The sequence below is a fragment of the Aspergillus niger genome (genome assembly GCF_000002855.4).
Source record: "Aspergillus niger supercontig An11".
NCBI classification, from domain to species: domain Eukaryota; kingdom Fungi; phylum Ascomycota; class Eurotiomycetes; order Eurotiales; family Aspergillaceae; genus Aspergillus; species Aspergillus niger.
In genome coordinates, this window is record NT_166526.1 from 1,044,503 (window position 1) to 1,072,494 (window position 27,992).

Consider the following 27,992-nt stretch of genomic DNA (forward strand, 5'->3'; position numbering starts at 1 on the left):
TGGTGACACAAACGTTGTCGATCACAGCCGTATGACCATGGCTCGCCCCACGGATATTATCGAATGAATTAGTGGCATTCCAACGACCTACTAATGATGGTAAAGGGCTATTGAGGAGGCAAGTGAGCCGGTGAGTTACTACTAGACGAACATTATCTTGCCGTTCTGCCCAAACTCTGTGATGTTGCTGATACAGCAAGCCAATACATCTATCCATTTAAGTTCTATTATCTTCCTGACAAGGGCGCTCACGGGCACTTGGCCCTTGCGTGCGATCTCCACTTGTTGGAATTCTGATGAAAAACCTCCGGCGGATCTTATTGGGCTAATGTCTGTACAGTCTGCATAGCAGCTCTAATCATCCAATGATATCGCAGTATATCTACCTGGCGATCGCGAAGGACATTAAGAAAGGTACAATTCTGGAGATACTATTCCTGTCTGATGGATGGTCCCGCTGTTGCTGAGTCCACTCAGCTTGATCCATTCTCCAAAACACCTTGTACAACCTCGAATACTAAAAAGGTAGGTGGTTGACCTCATGGCTAACCTGGAATTTCCAGCCTCGCAGTTTCACGAGTCTCATCGACAATATACACCAACTTAGAGGCCCGCACCTTGCCTTTCCGCAGCCAATCCAACGCCGAAGGAACGCCAGCCAGACCTCCAGGCTTGACCTGGAACCGAGGAGGAGCGACTTGGCGGCTCTGCAGGAGAATTTCAACGGCATTCACCCATTGAGTCCCGTACGAGAGTTTCTCGAGCTGAGCCTGGACTTCTTTGCCTCCCATCAGATACGGCTCCCCAATCATATCATATGCCATGGAAACATGAGTATCAACGTCGCCTCGAGGACAGCGTACGTCCAGTAGTGCATTGTAACAGCCCCCGGAGGATGAAAGGGCAGCAGCACATATAGCAGCCGACTGATTAGTGGATATTGTATCGAAAGCTAGCTCAAGGGTATCATCGGTAACCTCGCGGATCTGGTCACCTACATGAGGATCGTGATAGTCGAGTACGATATCCGCACCCAGTTCATGCATCCAGGCACGATTAACTTCTGAGCACGTTGTGACGACGCGCAGCCCCGATAGCTTTGCAAATTGGATTGCGAGAGAGCCTGTCGAGGTTGCACCACCGTAGATCAGGATGCTAGGGATATCCTCATCATTCCCCTTCTCGTCTCTCTGCAGATCCGTGATCTTATCATTGCATACCATTCTAGGGTCAGTCAGCTGCATGGACTGGTACAGATTCTGACCGATAGTCATTATGCCGACGCCCAAGCAAGCGGCTCTGTCAATGCCCATCCATTCCGGCACCCTGAATTGTATGTCCCCTTTCGCGATGACATACTGCGCAAATGCACCTCCTTGAGGCTGCATCACGTTACACCCGTGCACAAAGCCGGCAACACGGTCCCCCTTCTTCCAAGGCTTCGTGACTCGTGGTCCGATGGCCTCGACGACACCGGCGTAGTCACAGCCGACGACTGTTCCTGCGCACGAGTCGAAGTCAACGTGTTTCCAGTCCGTTGGGTTCAAGGCCACTATATTCTCTCGTCAACTTGCGCCCAGATACTAGAGACCAGGCTCACACTTACCTGCTTGCGTCTTCACCAGGATATAGTCATCAGGCAGGGCGGGTATTGGCACATCATCGGCCAAAGTAACTTGACCACGCTCTCGGACAATGACAGCGCGCTGAACACCCATGATTCTTGTGTCTAGTGAGTGCTAACCTGCAAGTGTAAACTCAAATCACTGTGTGATAGTGGTATGGAACGTATCAGACCCTTGATATGGATTCGAGACCCAGCTACTGAGGGCACCAGTCAGCAGCCTTACCACTTCTATATAGCAACAGATTTTATGGATCCGCTTGACGCGATGACGAGATAGTCTGTCAAGGAATCGCCTCAATAGAAAACGACTAAAACCAGTCCTGATCCAGCAACGACGATCAAACATAGTTCAAGAACTCAAGGATAAATCTGGACCACAACTAGCTAGCAGTCCTTGCGTCATATGTCGTTCAATTACCCTTCTTGGGATCCTGCATTACATGCCTGAATGTTTAATGCCGCGGCCGTTCTAACAGCAGTTTGCTATAACGTCACTTTTCGGAGTCAAATTTCATTATGGAAGTAGTATATTACTTATATATCGAAGCTGATAGAGGACCCAGGCCGAGAGCTAGAGCAAGAGTTATTCAAAGGAAAGCCAGGGAAAAGGTTTCATACACTTGAAGTCGGATTTAACAAACAAGCTATCTTATGACATCAATCACAATGGAAGAGCAAGCCAGAGGCTCTTCTGGCCCAGAGCCAATTGCGATCATTGGCATGGGCTGTCGCTTTGCAGGCGAAGCATCTTCTGTTGAAGGATTCTGGGACATGCTGCGCCTGGGTCGAAGGGAGCATGGGCGTGTTCCTGCTAGTCGTTATCAAGCCTCAGCCTGGGAACATCCCAGTCACGAGCGCAAAGGGGCTGTATGTTCTGCATTGATTTTAACCGCTTCAGGGTGAAACTAACCACGAGGTTATGATCTATCATCAGATCAATCACGACAGTGGCTTCTTTCTAGCCGAGGATCCATCCCGCTTTGATGCACCCTTTTTCTCCATCACGTCCAAGGAAGCTGCAGGCATGGATCCTGTTCAGCGCATTCTGCTTGAAGTGGCGTATGAAGCTTTTGAAAATGGTAAGTAAGTTCTGCACAGAGTCGCAGGGAATGATTAGCTGAGTCATGAACCCAGGCGGCGTTCCGATGGAAACCCTCCCTGGTAGTGCAACCGGCGTCTATAGCGGATGCATGACCAATGACTACGAGCTGCTTTCAACCCGAGATATCATGGACATGCCACATAACTCAGCTACGGGTAATGGGAGAACTATGCTGGCTAACCGCCTTTCATGGTTCTTCGATCTTCGTGGTCCCAGCATCATGATGGACACGGCTTGTTCATCTAGCTTGACGGCACTGCATTTGGCTACCCAGGCACTACGGGCAGGCGAATGTAGCCAGGTAAGTGAGCTGTCATATGCGATTTTATGATGATGACTGATTGTTTTAGGCGCTGGTGACCGGAGCAAGCCTGATATTGCATCCGAATTTTACCCAGCGGTTGTCGTATATGCATATGCTCAGTGCCGATGGTATCAGTCACTCTTTCGATAGCAAAGCTAATGGGTACGGTAGGGGTGAGGGATTCGGCGCAATCTTACTTAAACCCCTGTCCAAGGCTATGGCAGACGGTGACACGATTAGAGCAATCGTTCGCGCTACTGGCTCTAATCAGGATGGACGTACCCCGGGAATTACCATGCCGAATGCAACCGCCCAGGCTGATTTGATCAGATCAACCTATTCTCGAGCTGGATTGTCGATGGGAGATACCTCATACTTTGAAGCCCATGGGACTGGGACAGCTATTGGTGTTAGTATAAGACTCATTGTTCCGTGATAATGTACTAACAACGTCACGTAGGATCCTACTGAACTGTCTGCTATTGGAGCAAGCTTCGGAGCCGCGCGAACGCCAGGTGGTGAGCCAGTTTACGTCGGATCCGTCAAAAGTAACCTAGGGCATACCGAGGGTGCTGCGGGCGTGGCTAGTATTATCAAGGTGGTTCTTTGCTTAGAAAAGGGGATGCTGGTTCCTAACGCAGGCTTCTCGAACCTGAACCCTAAGATTCGACTGGAGGAATGGGGCTTGCGCTTAAGCAACAGCACCACACCGTGGCCATCTCATTTGCCGCAACGTGCGAGCATCAACTCTTTTGGCTTCGGTGGTGCCAACGCACATGCCATTCTCGAGAGCACAGCTCAGTACCTTGGTAAGACGCAAGCTCCGTCCGACTCTACCATAGAAGGGATACCCCAGGTCGTTGTGGTATCTACGCATGACCAGTCTGGGTTAGACCGTACGGCCGACAAATGGACGAGTTTCCTTAATCCGTGCGTCGATGGTAAAAGAAAAGACATTGCCTTGTTAGATGTAGCACACACTATGGCTACACGGCGATCCCAGCTTCCGTTCCGCAGCTTTGCTGTGGTGAACTCACTAGCAGAGCTGCGAAATGTGATGGCCGCAGGCTTGCCCGCTTTCCCTCGGGCGAGCCGTAAGAACCAGACGCATCTAGCATTCGTTTTCACGGGCCAAGGTGCTCAATGGCCACGCATGGGTGTTCAGCTGCTGGCAAACCCAGTGTTTGCGGCCAGTATGGAACGAAGTCAGCAGGTGCTGCAGAGCTTGGACTGCTCGTGGGAGTTGCTCGAGGAGATCCGCGCAGGGGCGACAACAAGCCGTATCAATCGACCTGATCGCAGTCAGCCTTCTTGCTGTGCTTTACAGGTGGCATTGGTAGACATGCTCCGCAGCTGGGGGGTAACTCCTAAGGCAGTAGTGGGCCATTCCAGTGGTGAAGTCGGTATGTTTCTCTCGATTCGTCCAACTCTTGTCCGAGAAATGACTGATATGTGTCCCAGGGGCTGCCTATGCGGCCGGCTATCTTACACATGAGGATGCCATTCGAATCACGTATTTCCGTGGCGTGCTGTCTCAACGGATTGCTGAGAGTGAAAGCCGCGGCGGTATGCTCGCTGCCGGCATCTCCGCCGTTGATGCGCAGCAATATTTGCAGACCTTACCCCCGGAGTCCGTGGTGGTAGCCTGTGTGAACAGCCCATCGAGTGTCACTCTTTCCGGCAATATAGAAGAAATCAACCTGCTTGAGAAGCGCTTGCAAGCGGATGGCTGTTTTGCGCGCAAGCTGTGCGTGGACACTGCTTACCACTCACCGCATATGAGAGCGTTGGCTGATGACTATAAGGCAGCCATTGAATCCATTCAGCCAGTCGACAAGTACAAAGGCTCCATATCTATGTTCTCATCTGTCACAAAAGAGCTCTTGCAAGCAACGGATGTAGACGCGTCATACTGGGTGCGCAACCTCGTCAGCCCAGTCGAGTTTTCCGCGGCAGTGACCAAAGTCGTTACCATGACCGAGGCTGGCAGAGGGCGAGGGAGACGACGAGTGGTCCCAGTCAAATGGGCAGGCTTTTTGGAGATTGGCCCACACGAAGCTCTTAAAGGGCCGTTCAACCAGACCCTGCAGGAAGCCAATGCTGATTTGGCTTCCACTCCTTACAGGAGTTTGGTGCTCCGCAGGCAGGATTCTCGACAGACAGCCCTCCAAGTTGCCGGGCTCCTGTGGTGTTTGGGCTATGCTATCAACCTAGATACAGCAAATCAAAGCTTTCTGGAGAGCAGAAGGCCACAGGTGAGCCGAGACCTTCCATCTTATGCCTGGAATCATCAGTCCACCTTCTGGCACGAGCCATTGGAATCAGCCCGGCTGCGACAGCGCAAAGAACCTCGTCATGACCTCCTCGGTATGCCTTGGGACTACCAGAACGAGCTGGAGCCGCGGTGGCGTAACTTCCTGCGGGTGTCGGAACTGCCCTGGCTTGCGGACCATGTGGTCGCTGGCTCTATAGTATATCCAGCAGCAGGGATGGTGTCCATGGTCGCAGAGGCAGCCCGTCAGCTTGCAGACACTACGAAGTGGTTAGAGGGGATTGAGTTTTACGATTTGGACTTTTTCCGGGGAGTTGTAATTCCTCCAGACGAACGGGGCCTGGAAATAGTTCTCCATGTCGCGCCGCATCACGGCATGAATGGATGGTACGAATTCGGCATCTTCTCCTTGCCCGAGAACTCCTCCTGGGTTCAGCATGCGAAAGGTGCTTTTGCTCCACAGTATGCTGATGAGGATGGAGTTGGATGTGCTGCAGACTGGCAATGCACTGTACAACGGGTGCGACAGACGCAGGCTTTGGCAAAGAAGGCTGAGATCGAGGCCGTCTATGAATGGCTGTCAGAAACGGGCGGCGTCACTTTGGGGCCGACCTTCCGGTCCATGGCTGGTGTAGCTTTTGACTCGGAGTCTCGTCTGTACGTTACTGGAGTTGCACCGAACACTAAGCAGACGATGCCATATGAGCGTGAATCTCCATGTCTTGTCCATCCCACCTCTCTGGACAGTCTCTTCCAGGCTGCTGTGGTGTCATGCTCAGATGCCCTGTCCAATCACAATGCCAATATCCCCGTGGGTGTAGAGCGCCTTTATCTCTCGACGGCCTTCTCCTTGCAGCCTGGTGACCGATTCGATGTCCATGTCGAGACACGCTATGAGAACGGCGTGTCATTCACGGAGTCGATCGCTTCGGACCCATCCTGGCAGCAGCCTGGAGTGGTTCTGCAAGGGGTGCGATTAGGTCGCGTGCCTACGCGGTCCGGCATCTCGACCAAAGAGGAGATCCAGCAAAGCCGATTCTCGACACTTCATTGGGCTGAGCACGTGGATTCTTTCGGTGGTCTAGAAGGCCGTTGCTCCGGTGATCTGCAGTGCTGGCTTGGCCGGGTCTGCCACACTCATGGAGATGCTTGTGTCCTTGTGGTGACTACCAAAGACATAGGTCAGGTAGTTGAAGCTCTCAAGAAATATGCGCCAAAACGCAGTCATCGACCTCGACTCCAAAAGCTCACCATTGTGCTATCTGACCCTGACACAGAGGCATCAACGAACCAGGTTAAGGTCATTAAAGAATCCCTAGATGGGTGTCAGGTTCTGCCAGTTGCCTCATTGAAGGATATAGGCACGGACTTGCTGGGCGAAACCGCCTATGATGCGATCATTGTTGATCATCCCGATGTCTGGAGTGGAGACAATGCAAAAGCATTTTTCAACACTTTGCTTTCGATTACTAGGCCTGATTCTTGGATTGCCGCTCGAGCGACTGCTGAAAACCACGATGCGGCCATTCGCAATGCGGGCCATGCGGACTGGGAAGTACAGGGCTCGATTGAGCAGCCTGGGTATCTTCTCATCCGTCGTCAACTTGCTCCGATTGAGTTGGATCCCACTATCTACATACTAAGCAGCGCAGCGGCTGAGTCGGTCGGTTCTCTCTTGTATGAGCTGGATGGTGTCGTAAGCAAGCTCGGTTCTAAGATTGAGCTGGTGGATGTCGATAAAGCTCCCGATCTAAAGGAGAAAATGATCATCTCACTGCTCGAGTTAGATCGTCCATGGACAGTGAATTGGACGCCCGATGAGATATCACGCTTTCAGTCGCTGTTACAGGCAAAGTGTCTCCTCTGGATTTCACAGTGCCCGGGGCATGAGGCGTCCGGCTATGCAGGCTTCGGGGCTACGACTGGGCTTTTGCGGACCGTACGCAATGAAAATCCCCATACCGTGCTGCCTCAATTACTTGTGTCCGGAAAGGATAAGGATCCTCACAATTTGGCGCGCAGTATCGCACACGTGTTGCAGCTAACATTGAAACCTCGGTCACGGCCACACGACTGGGAGTTCTATATGCAAGACAATTGTCTGCTTGTGCCGCGGGCTATCACGGCTCGTGCAGTAGATGAGAGCATGGATGCTCTCTTACATGGCCCGCGCCCTACGCTAGCAGAGCTCGCGCAGGACTCGAGACCGCTGCGCCTCTGCACTAAGTCGCAGGATATCAGTGACGCCCGGTGGGAGCTGGATGAACCGTTGAATTCGGCCTTACCCGATGATTTAGTTGAGGTGCAGCTACATAAGGTGTCCATCACTGAGCCCGCCAGTAAGAGCGGTCTCTCTCCGGAGGCGCGTATTGCGGCCATAGAAGCAGTCGGAATTGTTCGCCAGGTTGGATCGTCTATTGGCTCAGAATTCCAAGTGGGAGACGAAGTCTTGTGTGCCATACCCAGTGATGCGTGGCCCAGTGCTTTAACTACCCATGTTCGCCTCCCAGCAAGTGCTATCTGAAATTCGCCATCACAGCAGAGCCAGACACAATCAGTGTCCATGCCGGTGGCTTTTGCAGGTGCCTACACCAGCCTCTTCGGCAGCTCCGGAGCTTCTGCTTCATCTGTTCTCATAGTTGGCTCCGTTAGCCAGACCCTGCGAGCCACGGTTGACTGTGCTCTGGCTGCGGGTATGCAGGTGTACGTGGCAATCGATGGCGAGAATGGGGTTAATGAGATGCGCTCTAAATATGTAGGATTGCATGAGAGAATCATTCCTATTCACAGGGAGCTTGACACAACAGTCAAACGGCTGACTGGGGGCAAAGGAGTGGAGCTGAGCGTTTGCTGTCTAGGAGGTTCTGTCAGTCGACTTGCAGCGCGTTGCTTGGCCTACAGCGGCCGGTTGGTCGATCTCAGTGAGGAGCTGAACCTGGCTGCCCTGCCTCAGACGTTCGTTGACCGTGGGTGCACTGTCAGCTCCGTACGGTTATCAAAGATGCTCCGCGAAGCCCCCCGTCAGCTGCAGGCCAACTTCCATCGCGCAGTGGATCTTCTCGGATCAGACGCCCTCGCCAGCGTTCAGGCTTATCAATCCTTCCCTGTTTCTCAGGTTAGAGATGCCGTTGCTCATGCGCGAGACAGCGGTACCCGTGCGATTGTCGATCTCCAGGCTCCGGGTCAGGTGCCAATTGTGCCAGCCCTCCCAGATCCTGCCTCTCTGCCTGCGAAGAATACCTACATCCTGGTCGGTGGACTGGGCACTCTCGGGATTGCACTAGCCAATACGCTTGTTGACTGCGGAGCCCGTCATTTTGTCTTCTTGAGCCGCTCTGGGGCTGTTCGGGAGACACAGCAAACTGCGCTGAAAGAGCTTCAAGACCGAGGTGCGCGTACTGATGTCGTGCGCTGTGACGCGACCTGTCAAGAGGATGTGGAAAGTCTGTTGACCCGAGCTGAAAAAAGTCGCTGGCGTGTTCGTGGTATCGTGCAATGTGCAACTGTTCTGAAGGTAAATCGAATCGCAGCCCAGTAGATTTCCTCAAAGCTAATTCCGCCTTACCAGGACGGCATGTTCGAGCACATGGACTTCGACGCGTGGAAGCAATCTACCGAGCCCAAAATCCAGGGGACATGGAACCTCCACGAGGCGTTTTACTCCACCCCGCTAGACTTCTTCGTGACTCTATCATCCATATCCAGCATAATCGGAAACATTGGCCAGGCCAACTACGCAGCCGGCAACGGGTACATGGACGCTCTGATGACCTGGCGACGCAAGCACCACCTACCAGGACATAGTATCAACATTGGCCTAGTCCCAGACGCCAGCGGAGTGGGCGACGTAGCCGAAACACCCGAGCAGCGACGCCAGCGATACCGACACATAGAGGGTACAGAGATTCTGCAGCATGAGGTTCAAACTCTACTGCGGGTGATAGTCCAGAAGATCACCCCAGTCCCAGCACAAATTATCGCCGGACTGACGGACACCCTACCGCGAACCGATGGGGCAGCTTCCTGGCAATTCGATCGCAAGTTCGATCACCGGATACAAGTTGTTGCTGATGAGGATGCAGGAGCTGGCGTGGTTAAGACCAGCACGTTGCTGAAGAAGGCGGAGTCGGTGGACGAGGCGGTGCGCGTCGTGAATCAGGCGCTGCAGGAGTATTTGGCCAGAGCGATGGCGTCGTCGGCGGAGGCTATTGATTTGGAGTTGCCTTTTTCGGCGTTGGGTGGTGAGTATTTTGACTATACCTTAATTTGTTTCGGGATTATGCTGACGCTTGGGGTTTTGAAGTTGACTCGCTCAAAGCCGCGGAGGTACAGAACTGGGTCAGTCGCGAGATGGGCGCAGAGTTGTCCTCGTTTGAGTTTATCGGGGCACAGCCGGTGAGGGTGTTGGCGGAGAAGATTGCGACGTTGAGTTCGTTTGTTGTCGCTACGTAGTTTGCATTGAGACCAGGTAATTAGTATCGTATCATTGCTATTTAACACCAATTGTTATATATTTTGTGAGTCCAAGGCTCAGCGAAATCCATCCCCCATCTACTTCTCCCCCCTCATCATCTTCGCCAACTGCGTAGTCGCAGCCCGGCGCTTATTCACGATATCCAAGAACACTTCTGCAGGCCCAAGACTTCCCACAACGATCTGGTCCTTTCCGTCCAGTAGTCCCTGAAATGCTTCATCCGTAAATTCCTTCAGGGGCATACCGACTTTACGGCCCTCTTCGCCCATATAATCGTGGAGTTCGGCTGCAGAGATAGTTAGTCAGATAGGATATATATATCTAGGACAACTAGTGAACGAAATGGCAGTAGAAGCAGAGAATTGGGGGTTTAGACTCACATTGCACCGCTGGCGGCGACACCTCAATAATCTTCACCGAGCTCTTACGCAGCTGATCCCGCAGACAGAGAATGAAGGCGTTCAGGGCAGCCTTGGAGGCAGAGTATGCGGGCATCCAGGTCGCAGGGACTATGGAGAGGTTGGATGTGGTGCTGTTTTATGGTCAGTACATTTCATTGCATTCTGGTGGTGCAGCCTGGAAGAGATAAAGAGGTACGCACTAAATCAAGCTCGTATCACCCCCTTTCTTGGTAAGATAAGGCAAGAAAGCATGCGTCAGAGCAACATAACTGGTGAAGTTGATGTGCATTTGCTTGTAGAAGCTGGAGAGGTCGAATTTCTCGGGATCGGTCATGTCAGTAGGGAGCATTATGCCGGCGTTCAGGAAGACGCTGTCGATTGTGGGGTATTTGGTCATTAATCTATTGAAGATAGTCTAATCAGCCATTCATTCAATCTAGATGCGGTACTTCATAGTATATCAAGGCAGCGAAACTTACTCGGCAGCGAACCCAGGAATCTTATCCAAATTACTAATATCAAATTGCACCGCGTTGGCCTTGTCTTCTCCGTGTTCTTGCACGAATTCATCGAGGCGCTCTTTGCGTCGTCCGACGACTGTGACTTTGGCTCCGGATTGCACGAAGCGCGATGCGAGAGCTCGGCCGATGCCGGCGGTGGCGCCGATGACGAGGATGTGCTTGTATGGGAAGGACATTCTGCTTCAAACTGTACTGGATTGGGTTGAGTTCAGCTGAGTTTGTATTGTATATGTTGGACTGAGATCAGTTGAGTTTGGATTGGATTGAGTATATTGAACTGGTCGTCATAACTCTTATATACTTTGATAGACCGGTTTCCATCATGGCTCCCACTGGAATTAATGGTGATTGGCAGGACCGGACAGCGGAGGTGGTGGGCCGAAGTCGATCTCCGGGGATTTAGTGTGTGTGGCTGTCGGCTTCCGAACCTAAAGCCGGCATGGACGGACTTCGTCGGCTTTCTGGATAGCTTCATCTGGGGTTGGTCGGAGATCAGAGTATAATATGAAGGATTGCGGAGATATTGGATGTTACATAAATATGCAGTGATTATGATTATGAACAATAAACATAGTTGTGCGCAAGGCGTGATCACCACTACTGTCAACGCCGTCGATTTGTATACAGAGCTGCAGTTATACTTCAAGTAACCCTACGCCGAGACCTCCGTTATAAGATATTCATTCCAGCACACTCTACACTACTTGAAGCCTCTAACTCACTCCAATTTTCGTAAAATGCTCGAACTCACACAGCTACAAACACAGTACATGCCCCCTGTAGCCAAATCCCCTCATAGTAAAGAGCAGCCATCACGTGGCGTAGTGCCAACTGCGTGAATAAAAAAATCACTGATGTCCCAGAAGAGGCAACGCGTCTCGCTTGTAGACGCGTTGTATACAACAGATAATGAGGGCATTATCTTTCTCGCACAAACACAGCTTCTTCTTCTTCTTCTACAAGGTGAAGTTCCTGATCATCTCATCTGTCATCTTATTCCTCATCTCTCATCCGCATACGCTTCCATCAAAAACTATCTATCTATCCATCACTGGTATACAGATAGTCAATCATCATGGACAGTGCATTCCCGAAGCGTCCCTCCTTCGTGAGATACGGACCATACACCTATGATGACTACGGAGTCACCGTAGCAAACATCCCCAGAGCATCATCCCAGACGCTGGCAACACTCTTCCCCACGAATCCGGTCACTGCACCCAGCAGAAGGCCCGTGAAGCGGTGGATAGCTGCCCAGCTCCAACACTTCGGCATCCCCTATCAGCCATCTAATACTATAGCTCAGCTGCTGGCTCTCCTTGAAAGAGAGTACAAAGACGGAAAGGTAACACTCCTCCACCCTCTCGGTTCCAGACAAAAAGGCTGACCAAAGACGAACAGTGCAGCTACGAGTCGCCTTCGGTCCGCCTTCTCGACAAAACCATGTACGACATGTACAATGCCGTGCAGGAGGCCTATCAGCAGCAAAAGGCTGAGTGGCGGAAGAAGAAGTTCGCTCGTCAGGTCTCTCCTTCTGACGAAGCTCTGTTCGATCCTTTTCTTTTTATGGCCAAGTACTTCCTCGACAAGGAGAACGGAGTGCCGGACAAATCCAAGCAGACAGAGGCCATTGTCTTGCACAATGTTTATAACCAGCAGTTCGTGAGCACGGCTCTCTCCATCCCCGGTCTGAGCTTCCACATCAGCCACCCGGCCACCGTCATCGGATGGGCAGACACCTTCGAAGAAGGCTTGGATGCAGGCTTCGCCAGTCTGTCACAGAACCACGTCAAGGAATATGTGCCGACCTTTGAGGCGAACTTTGATCACTGCCGCTTCCTGGCCAAGTATTTCCTGTCGCTTGACTATCCCTATGAAATGGGTGTCCCTGCTCGTGACAGAACCGTGGAGCCCGTGCAGCTTATGCCCCAGCTGTATTTCGACGTGCGCGAGAAACTCAGAAAGGAAGTGGCCAATATCAACGGTCTTTTGATCGCGACTACCCCCGGTCGAGGCGGTACCTGGACACTTATTACCTGGAGCGAGTACGCAGACAAGCTCACCGGTGTAGTCTCGAAGATCCACGCCGCCAGTATGAATGAGAAGATGTACGACGATACTCTCATCTCTCTGGTGTGGCAGTCCAAGCTCAGTCGCCATACCCTGTTCAAGCAGTGCGTGAAGCCCAACAACAACACTTCGGCGTTGAGATTGAGCCAGCTGCAGGGCCAATATGTCATCCGCTGCAACGCCATCGATCCCTGGGGTTACGAGGACTTCTCTCTCGACATCAACGCACCCCGTCGCAACGATCCCGCCGCGCGCGCAACCTTCTCTCTGGGAAAACTGCAGGGAGCTATGATCCTCGCTCTAGACTGCGACAAAGTGGACCAGATGCGCAAGATCGTGGAAAAGAAAAGCACCGCCACTCAACATAGCACTCCCGAGTCCGATGATGATAATGAGATGGACGAACACTTGACCGTCCACCGATTCAGAGACGACGATGCTAAGTGGCGAGTCTACCTCCAGTACGCAGGTACCTGCAACGGTCTTAACCAGGTCGATGAGCACAATGAGCAGGTCGGGTTCATTGATTTCAACGTTGACCCTGAGCGAAGCGACGATGATGAAGAGAAAGCTCTGGGCTATGGTCTTGCGTACGGACGCGGTCTTATCGTCGGTCCTAAGTATATGACTTCGCGCAAGAGCGACAAGGGCGAGATTCTGGAGATTGAGGTCTTCAAGTGGACTGGTGATACCGTCCGAGTCGCGGCTGAGTGGAATGCGTTTAACTTCTGGGGTGGATTTGAAGCCCGATTCAGAGTTGGTGAGAGAGCTATGACTATGACCAAGGGGTATGAGCTTTAGCTCTCACTCTATCTCACTGTGATGCTCTAGTTCGAAGTGATTGTTGCTTACCTCTTTCTTGTTTCTTTTTTATTTTCCTTTTCTTCTTGTTGTTTTCTGATAGAGAAAAGGGAAAAAAGGAAGGAAATATTTTTGTCCTTTTGTTTGTTATTCGATTGTTTTTCCAATTCTGTTGTTTGTGTTCTGTTCTTGTTTCTTATTCTGAAAAGTTGTGGTATGATTCTCATGTACGATGGATGGGGAAAAAAGTGAGCTGATGGTGTTGATGGTGTTCGGTTCTTGTTTCTTTCTTTTTCTTCGCTTCATTGTGCTTGTTTGAGTATACCCAAGGGATGTAGGGCGGGCGTCTTCTTCTTCTTCTTCTTTTTTCTTTTCTTTCTCTTATTGAATGGACGAGCCATGGTGACGATGCTCGGGGGATGGATGAGTGAGAGTGAGGTGGATGAGAGATGGCTCTTATTTTCAATTTCTTTTCAACTGATGATAGGATGATGGGGAAGAAACTTCGAGATGTAGGTATGTATCTCAGATAATGGTCATCAACCTTAGTGACAGTTAATGCAATTCATTGAATTGGGACTTTGTGCGTTTGCATTACCAGTCCGGATGTAAGGGATTCCGGCATTTCGTCTTCATCTTCGTTTCATATAGGAACTACTCGCTAGTATTTCTCAATTCAATGAAGGCAGCAAACGCGCAGAGAGCAATTACGCTAAGTACACCGTACCCTGTGACCTACAAACCTAATCCCCAAGGCCAGGGTGAAAGAATAAATAAGAGAAACATTCATCAACTGCACACCAAACCAATGGAAATGGGTAAGGATATCAATTCAACAACATCTGCCTAAGACCACTACTACATCTGCCTAAAGATGGTACAAATCACCGGTAGAACGACGCTGGGTTAGATACATCCGTTTGAGACGGGTTATATGCCTGGTATCCTCCGCCCGCGTTCAGAGCAGGATAAGGTGTCGGCGTTGTGGATGTACCTGGGACAGGCGGGGGCTGGTGCATAGGCGGCGGTTGGTGTGAAGGGTAAGGAGGCTGTGCTTGGTGGGCAGGGGGTCTGGAGGCGTCTTCAGGAGTGTAGCCTGAGGCCGGGTATTCCGGGTGTGGTTGTTGTGACTGCTGTTGCGGCTGCTGCTGTTGCTGTTGGAAATGCTGCTGCACGGCGGCCGGGACCTGCACGGCGCCGGGATATGGTGGTCGCTGGCTGGCAGGATGCTCGACCGGGGAATCGTAGACCGATGTGCCGAGTTCTTGCGGATTCTCGTATGTGGATTCCGGACGGTGGTACACGGGCTGGTAGGACTCCGAGGAGGGTTGACGTTGCTGCTGTGGCTGCGGCTGCTGATACGGAGCGCCAGCAGGTGGTGTCTGACGGGGATCGGGCGATTGTGAAGTGGGAGGATATGCGTGTGCTTGTTCTGTGCCGTAGAATGCGGGCGCGTTGGCCGGAGGGGCTTGTGTTTCTGCTATGTGTTTGTTAGACATGAGCTGAGAATGTATCCATGCAGCACCCACCTTGAGGACGGGGACTGAAGTAGCGTTGAGGATCAGCTTGTGGCGGCCCTTGAGGATATCCCACAGGAGCAGCACCAGGATAGCCGTAAGGAGGTTGAGCCGGCCGGCCATACTGGGATTGTGCTGGGTGCGCCATGGACGCCTCCAGCAGAGACTCGTAATCTCTCCGCGCCTTGATGAACTTCTCGTTGAGCTGCGTGAACTCGTCTGCAAAGCATTAGCGGAGAATAGCGACATGTCGAAATCATCTTACCCTTTTTCTGCGAGTATTTCCCAATGAGCTCAATCAACTTGGGGCGAATGGCCAATGTAGAGTGATACAGGGCCGTGATTTCTTCATTGTCCTGCACATTCAGCTCGGAGCTCCGAGTGCTCAGAAGAGTCAACAGCTTTTCCACATTCTTAATCTGACCGAAAACATCGGCTTCCATCTGGGCTTCCCGCTGCAACTCCTCCACCGTCGGGTCAGGAAGTTTCTCAACGTAGTTAAGGGGGAAGATGCCGGTCTGGCCTCTCAAGGAACCCTTCCACCAATCCTTGTAGACGGACTCGAGGACAGCGATGACATCTCCCTTGCGGAACTGCAATTCACCGGGTTCTGAAGGCTGAAAGTCGAACAGGGCTCTCACGCGCGACACTGTGGCGGCAGAAGTACCCGACGGGACTGCTTGGGAGGTGGCAGCAGGTGCCTGGGTTTGGTTGACTGGAGCAGCGCTGGAGCTGGCTTCAGCCTGTGGCGCAGGGGCGATCGTGGCCTTTTCTCTTATCGAGAGTGCGAGGGCCATTTGCAGCTCCTCCTCTTCCTTTTGGCGATCTGCATCGGTAATTTCCCGCTTCCCGGGCTTGGACGGTGGCTGCAGGTTCGGGTCTAAGATAGTGAGTTTCTCTCCAACATTCATAGCTGCTAACGATCTTACTCTGAGTCTTCAGCTTCATGTATGCTTGTTCCATGATTCCGAAATCTGGGTTACTGGCGAACATCTCCGTCCATTCTTGCATGCGTTCTAGGATCTTCGACTTGACCTGTTGATGGGTGTTCTGCTCTGTATAAGTGCGATGCTCTTCATCCGTGAAAGTCCAACTTACTCTGTCATTCGCTAGACGTAGCAGAGCATCGGTGAAGCTCCTAGAAGCCAACTCACGATGAATCTTGGGACCGCAGTTCTGAGCGAGGGCGTTCGCCAACTATAGCCATATCAGTACACGTAAGCCCGCAAAACTCGGGCATGCCACCGGATCCAGCACGAACCTCCAAAGTATAAAGCTGCACATTGGCGTTTCTGTGCGCAAGTCTCTTGATCATAGCGGCGACAGCATCTTTCGCTCTAGAAACAAATCCACTGTCAGAATGACGTGCACCGAAGAGGACAACCGAACGGCGAAACATACCCTGACTCCTCGGCACCAACTTTATCGCAAACATCCTAAACACAACCAAAAGCTCCAGTCAGATATATATCTTTCGGCCGATTCATGGCAGATTTAACGATCGTGGGGTTTGCGTACCAGGATGTATTCCCAGTTTTCGGAGGTCAGGTTCTCGTCGGTCGCCTTGGCTATACCACATCGCTCGGGTTAGCAACAAGTATAGGAGAGTAGAGCTGCACGGCGTGCAACAGAGGATGTGTGTTTCATACCGACTGCATCGTCAAAGGCGTTTTGCTGTGCGCGAAACATCACGGGGGTTGTCTGCGAGCGCCCGAAGCAATCACTGCGTTGCAACTCGGACTAATATTCCACACGAACGAGTGGGGTTTGATTCCGCGGTATGAAAAAATGTTACAGAAGCTGTTGTGCTCAAGGAATGTATTCCAGTAATGCAGGTCCGGTTCTCTCTCCTTGTTGTAGGTTCGATGGTTCACGGTATCCAGGCCGCGAGATAGATGACACCCGATGCGGGGGACACTGCGGTCAGCGGGAGCCGGAGTAAACGAGGTCGGGATCAATTGAGGCGCTCGTGGATCAAGATCCCTTAACAGACGGGGGAATCCACCAAGACAGATTATCGGACCACAACGAAGGACAGGGAGGAAAAGATAGCAGCGGGAAAGCCAAGGGGAAAGGGAAAGACAGGCTGCCACCTGATGTTTAGCAGGTGATCGCGCCGACGGAGAGCAGCGCCTCTGACGCTGACTGGCCGCGCTACGCCCGATTAAGCGAGACCCGCCCCTTTCTGGTCTAGTGGGGCACCGCCTTCCATTGACGTTGGCAAACAATGACGATATTCTACTTAGAACAACTACTGCGAGAGGTCTCAAGGGACTGTTATGAAGATATACCCCGGGTGATTCCTGATGATTGATCGAAAGGTAAATAAAAGTGACATCGTGGTCTTCACGATAAATAACAAAGAATAATAATCATGACCATCCCTCACACATAAGCAATAGCCCCATGGCACTAAAGATCCCTCTATATCAATGTAACCGCTCAAATAATAATCGTCAACTCAGAACAAGACAGACAAAAGCTCCACACTTTTGTTCTTTTTTGTCGTCAAAACAGTCGGGAAAATGCCTCATAAATCATCAAGAATATCGGTCGCTGGAAGATATGGAGATGGGAACAACCCAACAGCTGTAAGACAAGTAACAATAAGATGGGGGCCGGAGACCACGCCGACCACCGGCGCCCGTTCATTATATGAAGCTTCAAGCTTCCTCTTGAGCTTCGGCTCCATGACAATAGTAAGCACTCACAAACGACAATATTGACAATAGCTGGACGGATGTCCCCAGGAGATTGTACAGGCTTTTTCACTCGCTCAAAAGCCAACGTCGAAAGAAAGAATCTTGCAGAGAAAACTCGTCAAGAAGGAAGGATATCTCCGCAGGTGTTTAGTGGCCAGCGACGGAAATCAAGCCAAGCAAAAAAAAAAAGTAAACCGGATAGACAAGTCATTATCCGATGAGGTCATCGCCTTCTAGACATTCACAGGAGATGCGAAACTGCCAACATGAGTAGCTGCGAACAAGGGTCGGCCATAATGCAATGCCAGCGTCATTGTCCAGCAAATATGAAATATCAGGGGGGTAATGGGTATCTGAGAGAGAGAGAGGACAGAAGACATCGACGTATATAGTAACAGTTGAAAAGCGACGGCACCTAGGCGCCTCCCTTTTGAGCTTTTTCCTGGGCTCTGCTAGCCCGCGCAGCCTTAACAAGGGGCGAGAGATGATTCAGGGGCGCGCAAAGCGACATAAACGGATGCTAATCGACCAGTCAGTTATTATTTCACAATGAGCTTGATCGACGTGAACATACCTTGAGCAAGTCATGTGCCGAGGCTCGCTTCTCAGGATCCACCTTGAGAGCAAGGTGCAGGAAATCACGGAAGACGGGCGACAAGTTGTGCTCATCCTTAATTGTAGGCGTGCCGTTGGTGGCAATCAAATACAGAGCCCTCAGGGGCGATTCCGTAAGATAAGGAGGCTCACCCTCGATCATCTCGATGGCCATGATACCCAAACTCCAGATATCAACCTTGCGGCCATACTCCTTTCGAGTCACGACTTCAGGGGCCATCCAATACGGTGTACCGACCATGGTGTTTCGCTTGTTATGCGAGTCGTTGATTTGGGCACAGAAACCAAAGTCGGCTACAGGATGTCAGAAAATGAATATTGGGGGTCATCGCGAAAGGTAGCTTACTGAGTTTGATGTTGCCCTCCATTGAGAGAAGAATGTTGTCCGACTTGATGTCACGGTGAATGACACCTTTCGAGTGAAGATGCTGTAAACCACTCAAAGTCTAGTAAAGGTTAGGAGATGCGAGATACATCAAGGAGAAAGATGCAGTAAGCTTACCTCTCTGCAGACAGCAGCAATTTGCCCTTCACTCATAATGTTGAAAGTAACCACATCAGTCAAACTGCCACCCTCCATGTACTCCATCACTACCCAGAGGTCCAGACCATGGAGGTAGCTGTCCAAGAAGTTGACAATGTTCTTGTGCTTGCTGTCCTTCATGACCAAAATCTCATTGATGATCAGATCCTTCTTGGGTTGCAAGTCCAGGTTCATTTGCTTGATAGCAACACACTTGTTGGTGTTGTTCTCGTAGGCAGTGAAGACACCACCAGACGCACCCTGGCCGATCTTGTTGAGATGGTGGTATAGCCTAGTAGGGTCCCCGGGCGTACAGATGGCAAGTAGTCGCGACCTAATATCCATCGCATTACTCTGACGAGGTCGCTGCCGGGGGCGAGCGGCAGGAGCGGCGCGTGCAGCCTCATCCACCGGGGAGACATGGTGGGGTGGGCTCTGCACCGAAGGTTGCTTTTGTTCCTGGCGAGTAGGCTGCTGTTGACGCTGACTGCGGCTACGGTCGAGTTGGATGGTCGCAATTGCCTGCTGGGCGGCGGCCATTGCTTGCTCTTGCTTTTGTTGGTACTGAGCCGGCGTAGGAACATTGTGTGACTGCCATGGTACGGGGGTACCATTGGCTCTGGAGTTTGATCTGCTCAACTGAGGCTTAGGTTCAGACTGCAGGGGCTCCGTTTCCGGAATGGGAGGCGTGTCGAACTGCGGAGGAGAATAGGCCTCTTGGGGTGGACGTGCGGGCGCGGCACTGTATGATCCCGCGGTTGGTGGCTGTGGTGCAGGCCGAGCCGGGGTGATATTGGCAGGGGTCGGAGGTTTTGGTGGTGCTCGATTGGGGACAAAGCCACCTACCGCTGGGGTGGCCGCAGAAGGCCCACGAGGAATAGGAGGCGGCGCACGTGGGTTTTCGAAGCTACCCTCATGATTCTGTGGAAAGCGAGGACTCGTCGGGGGAGAAGTCCGAGCTGAGGTAGGGCCGTAAGACCCGGCGCCGACAGCATTAGTCTGTCCTCCGGAAATCGGGCTGGAAACCGACTGCGGCTGAGGATAAGCGTGGTCAAATTTGTGCCACACTTCGTCATCGCCTTGAGCATTCTTCTCGTAGAACCTCATAATATCAACCATCGTCTGCGGGTGTTCCTCCTGCTCCTTTTTCGAGATACCGTTTTCTTGCAGCAGCCGCTGCCATTCCTTCGGGAGGCCAGTGAACTGACCGGTCTGATTGTCATAGCCAACGTGCGTAACGTGCACGGGGTTCTCCGGGGCGGAGATCTTGATGCCTCGGGGGGAGCCTAACATGCTATTGACGAAGCTGGAGAAACTGCTCTTTTTGCTCCTGCCCGTGCCAAATGGCCGCGAGCCAACACCACCACCACCCTCATCGGATAAACGTTTTGGATTCGCCGGGCGATCATTGTCAGTCGTCCTGTGCACGAATGTCTCCATCCGGTTCTGTAGAGCCGTGAAGCTAGCAGACTGTCTCAATCCTCGGGAGTCCGGGCTGGTGGCCGATCGGAGGTTGGGGGGTTTTTGGGGAACGGTCTCGGTGGTATTTTCCTGCAATGAACTGAGCATGCCCCGGCTGTCAAACGGGGGTCCGATCAATTCATCTGAACTTTGCTCGGTGAGAGAGAATCGACCCGAGTGGGGAGGGCGGGATTTGGAGGGGTTGGAGGTGTTCGAGAAGTATCCAGGTTGGTTGCCAGCGAGCACCGGAGACGGGCCGCCACTATTCTGCTCGAGGGAGGATGAAGAAGATCCGTAGGCGTTGGACCTTGTCCGCGAGTGCTCACGACTCCCACCGGTGGAGGAACGGGGGTAGACGGGCGCTGAAGGGTGCCGCTTTAGTGACGTGTTGCTCTGCTGGCTCTTGAGGATGCGGGAGCTGAAACTCGGAGGATCCTTGTGAAGCTTGCTAGACGACCGTCGAAATTTTAGGGAGGAGAAACTATCGTGATTCATGACGTGCAAGTTTTAGGGGGAGAGTGGGTTTTGGGGGGGTGCGTGGAGGGACAGGTCGGCCGACTGGCAGCAGCAGCACCAGCAGCAGTGCAGCAGCACCAGCAGGGTTGAGCGACTGGGGATGGGTGGTTTGATTGGAGGGAGGGGGGGAGAAAGAAAGCCACCGGGTGAGGCGGTGCGCAGTGCAGTAGGTAGTAGTCCCTACCGTCCGTTTCGACGATAGGGTGGACGAACAAGGCCGCTAGGCGGGGATGGGGGGGGGGGGGGGTTGATGGTGTGGTGATACTGCACGGTCAGATCGATAGCCCCAACCGGATGAGTATTGTTGGATGAACGGAGGAATCGGAGATGTGAGAAGGACCCAGAATGTCTGAGCGACGCAAGGGAGGGCGCGAAAGTAGCAGCCGCGGACTACCGTCAACCAGTGGTTAGCACGTGGAGAGCCGCTGGATGGATCAGAGCAGAGAAAGACGGAGTCGACCAACAGAGGCGGTGACTGGCTCTGAGGGATAATTTGGGGGAGGATAAAAAAAAAAAAAAGAGGGGAAGGGGAGGGGAATAATACTGGTAGGGAAAAATAATAGGGAAAAAGCAAGACCAGGTGAGAGGGTGATTCACTGAGATGCAGGAAAAGCTGCAGATAACCGACAGCTCAGCACACAGATCTGCAGCGCCAAAAAAGCAATAATGCAACAGTCACTGGGAAACCAACGATGACGGAGAAAGAAGTGGGAAAAGCACGGAGAATTGCCATGGGGGGGGAAAGAGTGAAAGAGGGTAACTAGTAGAGAGGAGGATGGAGGGAGGAGGAGGGAAGGACCCAGCAAGGTGCTTTTTAGTTTTGGAGACTTGGGATTGGGAGGTCGAACCAGTGGCAGCAGTTCAACAACGGCCCGTCTTGAGAGTCAGTCCGACGATTATTACACTGGGTACTCCCGTACTACCATCAGAATAACGGGGCCCAGCCACTGAAACTGACTTACTTGGCCTCAGGTGTGATGGGGACCATTTAATATCGTTTGGGCTTAGCAGAGAGTAGTAATTTACTGTGATTTGGTTTGGGTACGGTAAAGTCAGAACTTAAGCTGCAGTTATTTTAACTCCTACTTTCTTCTTACAAAGTATTAACTTACAGTGAGATACTAGAGGGTAGATACAAATACCCTCGAAAGGACAAGAGAAAGAGACAACGACGTAGAGAAGTTGTCAATCGGGCGGTCAATACCATTCCAGTCAATTACCAAAGCAAGCCAACAAAAATAAAGGAAAGAGAGAAATGTTTCGGGTGCCTATTTTCTGCCTTTCCGTTTTCCCTAAATTGTCCAACAATAAATAAAAACCCAGTTGAACTGCTGTGTACAGATAATGAATATTTCTCAATCCCAGAATATTCCAAACATTCCCTGATGGATGGGTTTGGATATTATTTTTCCGGGGATGGGGCTCATTGGAGAGATTGTTCCCGTACTTTTTTTTTTGTTTCTGTGTTTTCCCCCTCCTCAAATCCGAAGATGGAAATACTCTTCTGGCAGCTTAAGTGTCTCAGATACCGTAGGTCCGATTAGGCAAAGAGAAAAATTCTAGACACGTCCTTGACCCCAGTTTGCGTCCCGTTGGCGGGTGGATCGCGAACAGATGCCTTTCCTTTCTCGGAACGATGGGTTCCACCGGTTTTCCGCTTTCCTTCCTCTTCCTTTCGACACCTCGGATATGAGACAGATTCCAAAGAGTTGACCGATTTCAGAGATATGAAAAGGAGGGTGTACAGGAAGCAGGAAGCAGGAAGCAGAAGGAAAAAATATTTGGGGGAATTCCACATTCCCCAGCCTGTGAAGGAAGCGACAAAAATAGGAAAGATCCTAATACTAGGGGCTGACGTGGTCAATTAGCACAAGAACTGCTGTACATAGTAGTCTACTTACTTCATTCACTCAATCAACTTTTTCTTACTGATGGAGACAGCTGGGTCTCTCTCTCTCTGCCTCTGTCTAAGCAGCCAAAAAGCAGCACCAGCACCAGCACCAGCAGCACAGCAACTTTGGTTAGACACCTGGGAGGAGCGGCCTTAGTGCCACGCTAGGCCGAGCGGGGCGGGCGAAGAAAGACTAGGTTCCAACCGACTTGTGCCGCACCCAACCCTCTTCTTTTCTTTCTTTTCCTTCCATAATGGAATTAAGGAATTTCACTCCTCCCTCATTTAATTATTCCATAACACGGTGGATACGTTCCCATGGTCCAGGGCAAGCCACCAATATTTAGCTTCATTATTGATCTGGGAGTCCGTGTAGCGTCATCGCTTGCTTTCTCTCTACGAGATTCCAATCCGCTACAGTTGCCTCCTACGTCCTCGTATCTTCCTGCTTTCTCTTCCCGGAGCTAGTCTATTTATCTATCTATCTACTTATCTCGCCATCTGGATCGGATTTAGTACGTAGTCGTAATCCAGCTGCGCTTGTTAATGAATTCCCCGAGTGAATTAAAAACAATAACAAAATATAGGGTCTGAAAGAAAACAAAACAAAAGCTAAATCTACACTCGGACCTACAGAGTAGTTAGTATCTACTCAGACCTCGGAATATGAATATGAATATGGAGTAACTTTCGAGCTGATCACGGGTCAAGTTGCTTCCCTTTCAAATTTTAGCCTCTGATGATCCCGTTGAAATCTCTGCAGGTACGGTGTAGTTTAGTTCGTTCTATACATCAGCTCCCTCTTACCGCGGAAGGCTTATTGTGTCTTCCTCCTCAACCCCGAACCGGGTACGGAGAAGTACGGAGGGATTAGGTACTGACAGGCATCGTCTCTCAATCATGACATGACACTCGCACAAACACCCCTGCACCTGCACCTGCAGATGATTTGAGGGAATAGTTACTACTACCCCGGCCGAGTCACACAGGTGTCTTCTTTTTTACTCTCACCCCTGAAATAAAGGAGCAGAGTAAAATTACAATTTACACAGATAGACTCTTGCTCGGATGGTGGGTTCTGATCTGATCTCATACCATCACACAAGGTAGTCTATGTGACTGGTAATGATAACCACGAGCAGAGAATCTTGATGTATTTGGTTCTAGAAAAGCTTTCACCGACTAGAATACCTGCTGAGTACTCCATAAGCATGCAATAACTAATCACCCACAGGACGAAAGCCGACTTGATTAACTGACGGAACGGATTCCATTCCTTCCATCCATTGCAGCGGGGATGAAGTCAGAGTCCCCCGAGACGGAGTGACTCCGCACTCTTAACTAACTTACTGTATGAATACGGACAAGAAAGATGTATCCGCTCAGCAACCCTAGATATCACTTCGACATATCACTTATTTATATATGAAACTTGGCTTTTGGATCGATTATACAATACTCTGCACATCCCAATTGAATAAACAATTACCTAAATAAGTAATAGTATTGATTGAGTGGGATTGACCAGTCTACTCAAAACTGCCATGGCGCGGGATCGGCAAAGCCCGTCATTTTCCGTCTCGGCACAAACAAAATGGGATGGATGGTCGAGGCCTAGAACTTTGAGTTTTTTTTTTTGTTATTTTTGAACGGGCGTTTCGTTCCAAGGACCGATTAACATCATCTACTTACTTACTCGAGTTTGCAGATTTAGGACGAGTGGTCTGATGTCATGGCGGCCCTGTGTGTGCGAAATCGATCGAATCAGATGATAGTAATTTTTGTTCTAGAAAAAGTTGGATGGTATTCATCACATCCCATTTACTGCGCCACGATTGATTGATGCAGTATCCTGGCCATACTCGGTCATCGTGTACGGAGTAGATAGTGGATGGCATGACTGATAATTAGTATGACTGCTCCATTCGTAAATCGATAGAGCATCTCAATGTTCACTTAAATCAGTGGCATAGCCCCCCTCGAGGGCCAGATTCTCCTACAGTGTCTGTCTAGGCAGACATTCATATTCTCTTGCTCAAGGGCCCTCATGCTCGGTCATTTGCGCCATCAGTCCCATCCAATGACTCGTAGGAACTCTGTTAGCGTGGAGACTCTCGAACATGATTCAAGCAAGCTAGGAAGCCAAACTTCGCTCACTCTTGCGATCGCTGACGTCACAGGGCCCAACCTAGTCTGCGATTGAAACCTGAAGCCATTACTGTACTGCTTCTGGTATAGCGACAAAGTAAAAAGTAATATTATCTACCTCATTCTTTTATTTCCATTACACAGAGGAATTTACACACACCCCCCCGAAAGAAGAACAATATTATGGAACCTTCTTCCCAGGACCTATAGGAGTCTTAATATGGACCCTAAAAATCAACTTTCCAACTATCTAACCAACATCCATTCCCCATCTTAATCCCAATAATAAAATTCTGGAAACCCGCAGCCTTGAACCGAGGTAAGCTAGATAGTTTGTTGTTGTTGTTGTCGTTGTTTCATCATCAATCTCAAAAACCAGACCTTCGACGATCAAACTTACCCTACCCTACTGTATCCCCCCACCCACCACCACCCACTCTCACTAACCGGACCAAAGTTACTACTGACCAGTTTAGTACAAGATTAGTCTGGTAGTTAAGTTAAGCTCTGAAACTTGCCAGCGATGAGAGAGGGAGGAGAGTATATAGGCAAACACGTGGGGTGGTGAAGTTCTACCTAGTAATCTAACCTTTCAATTCAAGCCGATTATTGATTCTATCGATATTGCCAGGAGTTGGGAGTAACTCTTGGTACTTGACAGGTAATGTTTCATGCTTGAACTTAGATAATGTGTTGTGTTAGCTTATATCGGGGGAAGAGAGGAGTTGTGTATTATGTGATGACAGTCGGCTGCTAGTTAGTGGCTTATTTGGATAGGGTGTATGTATGAGCAGGTGGAAGAGGGGGGGTTACTACTACTACTACTACTACTACTACTACTACTACTACTACTACTACTACTACTACTACTACTACTACTACTACTACTACTACTACTACTACTACTAGAGTTGGATTGAGAAGGAGGTCCTTAGTATTGAATGTATCAATATACTACTTGTTGGTAAGTCTAAATTGAATTCATATTGCAGTTACGGGGTGTGATTGCCTTATGTACTGACTTTTGTTGCAATCTATTGTTGTTTGTATTGCACCCTGTCTTTATATACTATATATAAGAAATGAGGAGGTGATATTGGGGGATAGATGTTTTATGGATGTGTATGCGTGCTGGCAGGTAGATACATACTAATCTACTTTGGCTGATGTGATTATGTTTATGTACTTCAGAGAAAGGGTGCATGTAGTAGCTACCATCCATTTATCTACTTGAAAATCAAGTGCAATAGTTCTGGTGGTATGATTATAGCAGAGATCATAGGAGTTGCATTATCGTTAACCATCAATATATATATCGTGGCCTGCCGTTCATCGTCATGATAATATGATCATAGTGTACATGTGTTGCTCATCTACCGTCCAACGTACTTCAACTCCAGCTTCCGCAAGGGAATATACGACAAGCTAGTAAAAACAAACGCCAGCTCATTGGCAATGTCTCCTCCATCGGTGCCAATCTTGCGCGCCAGCGCTCCAACATAATACGTTTCGTCCATGCCGACGATCCAACCGGCCGCACCGCACAGGAACGCTGTGAGACCGGCGTAGCCGACGGGCAGTTTCGACGGCGTGTTCCAGGCGTCGAGGTCGTAGTTGGCCAGGTTGCCGTTGCGGAAGAAGTAGTGTTCGCAGAACAAAATGACGAAAAAGGAGGTGTTCCAGTAACCCAAGAGGGAGAGAAAATTATCCAGGACAGTCAGCAGGTGGTCCCGGCCTGCGATACCAATGACAAGAATGCAGGCGAACACGAGTAGTGTCCAAATAATTCGGGGGATCTTCTGGAAGGGTTTGGCGAATAATTGTGCCGAAAGGGATCCAGCATAAATGGCAATGCAGTTCATACCGACTATATTGTAGTGTTAGTAGCGGTTATGACGTGAGGTAAGTGGGTATACTTACTGCCACACAGCACCAGCAAGACCAAGAGGAACTTAGCAAATTTGCGGGGATAGATGATGGTCTGCAAGATCTCTCCAGTTCCTTGGTCATAGGCAGCAGCCCATTCTGGGTTTCCGTCCAGGGCAGATGCGATACACGCACCGAGCAACATTCCGATACAAGTCGGGAGTGAAATACCCAGGGTGGTGTAGATGAAGACCTTGACCTTCGAGGTGTTGACCGGGTAGTGCACATAAAAGTCAGACACGATCGAGCACCACGATGCACTCGAGCCATAGATAACGCTGATCAGGCTCAGAACATTTCCGGACTTGGTCAGCCCGGACACGGTACCGGGATCTGACAGGCTGGCGTGGTGGGCCGATTCACCGTAGACGATGATGAAGACGACAAAGGAAACCATCCAAATGTATTGCTCAATGGTCATAACAGCCCTAAGACCGAAGAAGCTGAAACACAAACTAACGCATGCAACAATGACGACTCCCACGACCATGGAAATGTGATTGTCCGAAACGGCACGAAGAGCTTGACCACCAGTAATACAGCTGACAGAGGCCCAGCCCAGCTGTTCGACGACATTCAGCGCCGCGATGATGGAGGAGGGGTAGAAGCCAAAGGAGTATCTAGAGATGGCGACTTGACGAAGGCCAGTGCCAGGGCCCATCGTGGCACACCAACCCTAGTGAACCGACATGTAAGCCTTTGGACAGACCCTAAGATGAGTGCGCCGCATTGCGTCGCAGCAAAAGATAGGTAGAGAAAGTGGTATGCGAACCGTGAGAGCAGCGCCGAGAAACGTCGCGCAAATCATAATGGCGATCGTCTGCCCTAGGGTCAAGCCAAACTCCTTCCCCATAAATCCCGTACTGAAACAACTGAGGTTCATGGTGGCCGATGCCCAGATAAAGGCCATGGCCAAGGTGTTGGGCGGTTTGCGCTCTTCGGGCAGGACTCGATCGAGACTGTGGGACTCGACGCCCATTTTCTGATCCAACAGCTCTTCATAGTAGCGGATGCGGGCGAAGAAACCGCTAGGTTTAACCAGGGCGTGTTCCTCCACCGAAGCGGTGGCCTGCTTCGGTTCGATGGGGTGGCCATCCTCAAGGGTTTTGAAATCCATCCTG

General features: G+C 50.8%; 8 protein-coding genes across 8 annotated transcripts; 2 read left to right on the forward strand and 6 right to left on the reverse strand.

Moving 5' to 3' along the window:
• Window positions 1–545: 545 nt before the first annotated feature.
• On the reverse strand, window positions 546–1,718 carry An11g04270 (uncharacterized protein; the record flags this gene model as incomplete). Its single annotated transcript, XM_059750212.1, has 3 exons — window positions 546–1,190; window positions 1,221–1,552; window positions 1,607–1,718. The coding sequence occupies 3 exons, from the start codon at window positions 1,716–1,718 to the stop codon at window positions 546–548; spliced, it is 1,089 nt and encodes a 362-aa protein (XP_059601578.1).
• A 575-nt stretch (window positions 1,719–2,293) lies between these two features.
• Window positions 2,294–9,757, forward strand: An11g04280 (uncharacterized protein; the record flags this gene model as incomplete). Its single annotated transcript, XM_059750213.1, has 9 exons — window positions 2,294–2,494; window positions 2,562–2,706; window positions 2,762–3,030; window positions 3,080–3,442; window positions 3,494–4,436; window positions 4,495–7,802; window positions 7,845–8,819; window positions 8,874–9,546; window positions 9,609–9,757. The coding sequence occupies 9 exons, from the start codon at window positions 2,294–2,296 to the stop codon at window positions 9,755–9,757; spliced, it is 7,026 nt and encodes a 2,341-aa protein (XP_059601579.1).
• A 99-nt stretch (window positions 9,758–9,856) lies between these two features.
• Window positions 9,857–10,877, reverse strand: An11g04290 (uncharacterized protein; the record flags this gene model as incomplete). The annotated part of the gene is made up of 4 exons (XM_001394387.1): window positions 9,857–10,065; window positions 10,160–10,311; window positions 10,381–10,581; window positions 10,660–10,877. 4 exons carry the CDS (start codon window positions 10,875–10,877, stop codon window positions 9,857–9,859), a joined length of 780 nt encoding a protein of 259 aa, XP_001394424.1.
• Window positions 10,878–11,776: 899 nt separating this feature from the next.
• An11g04300 (hypothetical protein) lies at window positions 11,777–13,572 on the forward strand (the record flags this gene model as incomplete). The annotated part of the gene is made up of 2 exons (XM_001394388.1): window positions 11,777–12,046; window positions 12,103–13,572. The coding sequence occupies 2 exons, from the start codon at window positions 11,777–11,779 to the stop codon at window positions 13,570–13,572; spliced, it is 1,740 nt and encodes a 579-aa protein (XP_001394425.1).
• An 884-nt stretch (window positions 13,573–14,456) lies between these two features.
• Window positions 14,457–16,778, reverse strand: An11g04310 (uncharacterized protein; the record flags this gene model as incomplete). Its single annotated transcript, XM_001394389.3, has 9 exons — window positions 14,457–15,049; window positions 15,102–15,308; window positions 15,355–15,969; window positions 16,019–16,139; window positions 16,188–16,286; window positions 16,351–16,426; window positions 16,491–16,525; window positions 16,608–16,657; window positions 16,739–16,778. 9 exons carry the CDS (start codon window positions 16,776–16,778, stop codon window positions 14,457–14,459), a joined length of 1,836 nt encoding a protein of 611 aa, XP_001394426.1.
• Window positions 16,779–18,206: 1,428 nt separating this feature from the next.
• On the reverse strand, window positions 18,207–20,885 carry An11g04320 (uncharacterized protein; the record flags this gene model as incomplete). The annotated part of the gene is made up of 4 exons (XM_001394390.3): window positions 18,207–18,311; window positions 18,366–18,700; window positions 18,753–18,852; window positions 18,909–20,885. 4 exons carry the CDS (start codon window positions 20,883–20,885, stop codon window positions 18,207–18,209), a joined length of 2,517 nt encoding a protein of 838 aa, XP_001394427.1.
• Window positions 20,886–22,465: 1,580 nt separating this feature from the next.
• Window positions 22,466–24,004, reverse strand: An11g04330 (uncharacterized protein; the record flags this gene model as incomplete). Its single annotated transcript, XM_059750214.1, has 4 exons — window positions 22,466–22,712; window positions 22,817–22,949; window positions 23,099–23,242; window positions 23,989–24,004. 4 exons carry the CDS (start codon window positions 24,002–24,004, stop codon window positions 22,466–22,468), a joined length of 540 nt encoding a protein of 179 aa, XP_059601580.1.
• Window positions 24,005–26,318: 2,314 nt separating this feature from the next.
• Window positions 26,319–27,988, reverse strand: An11g04340 (uncharacterized protein; the record flags this gene model as incomplete). The annotated part of the gene is made up of 3 exons (XM_001394392.3): window positions 26,319–26,812; window positions 26,866–27,547; window positions 27,644–27,988. 3 exons carry the CDS (start codon window positions 27,986–27,988, stop codon window positions 26,319–26,321), a joined length of 1,521 nt encoding a protein of 506 aa, XP_001394429.1.
• Between the last annotated feature and the right edge of the window lie 4 nt (window positions 27,989–27,992).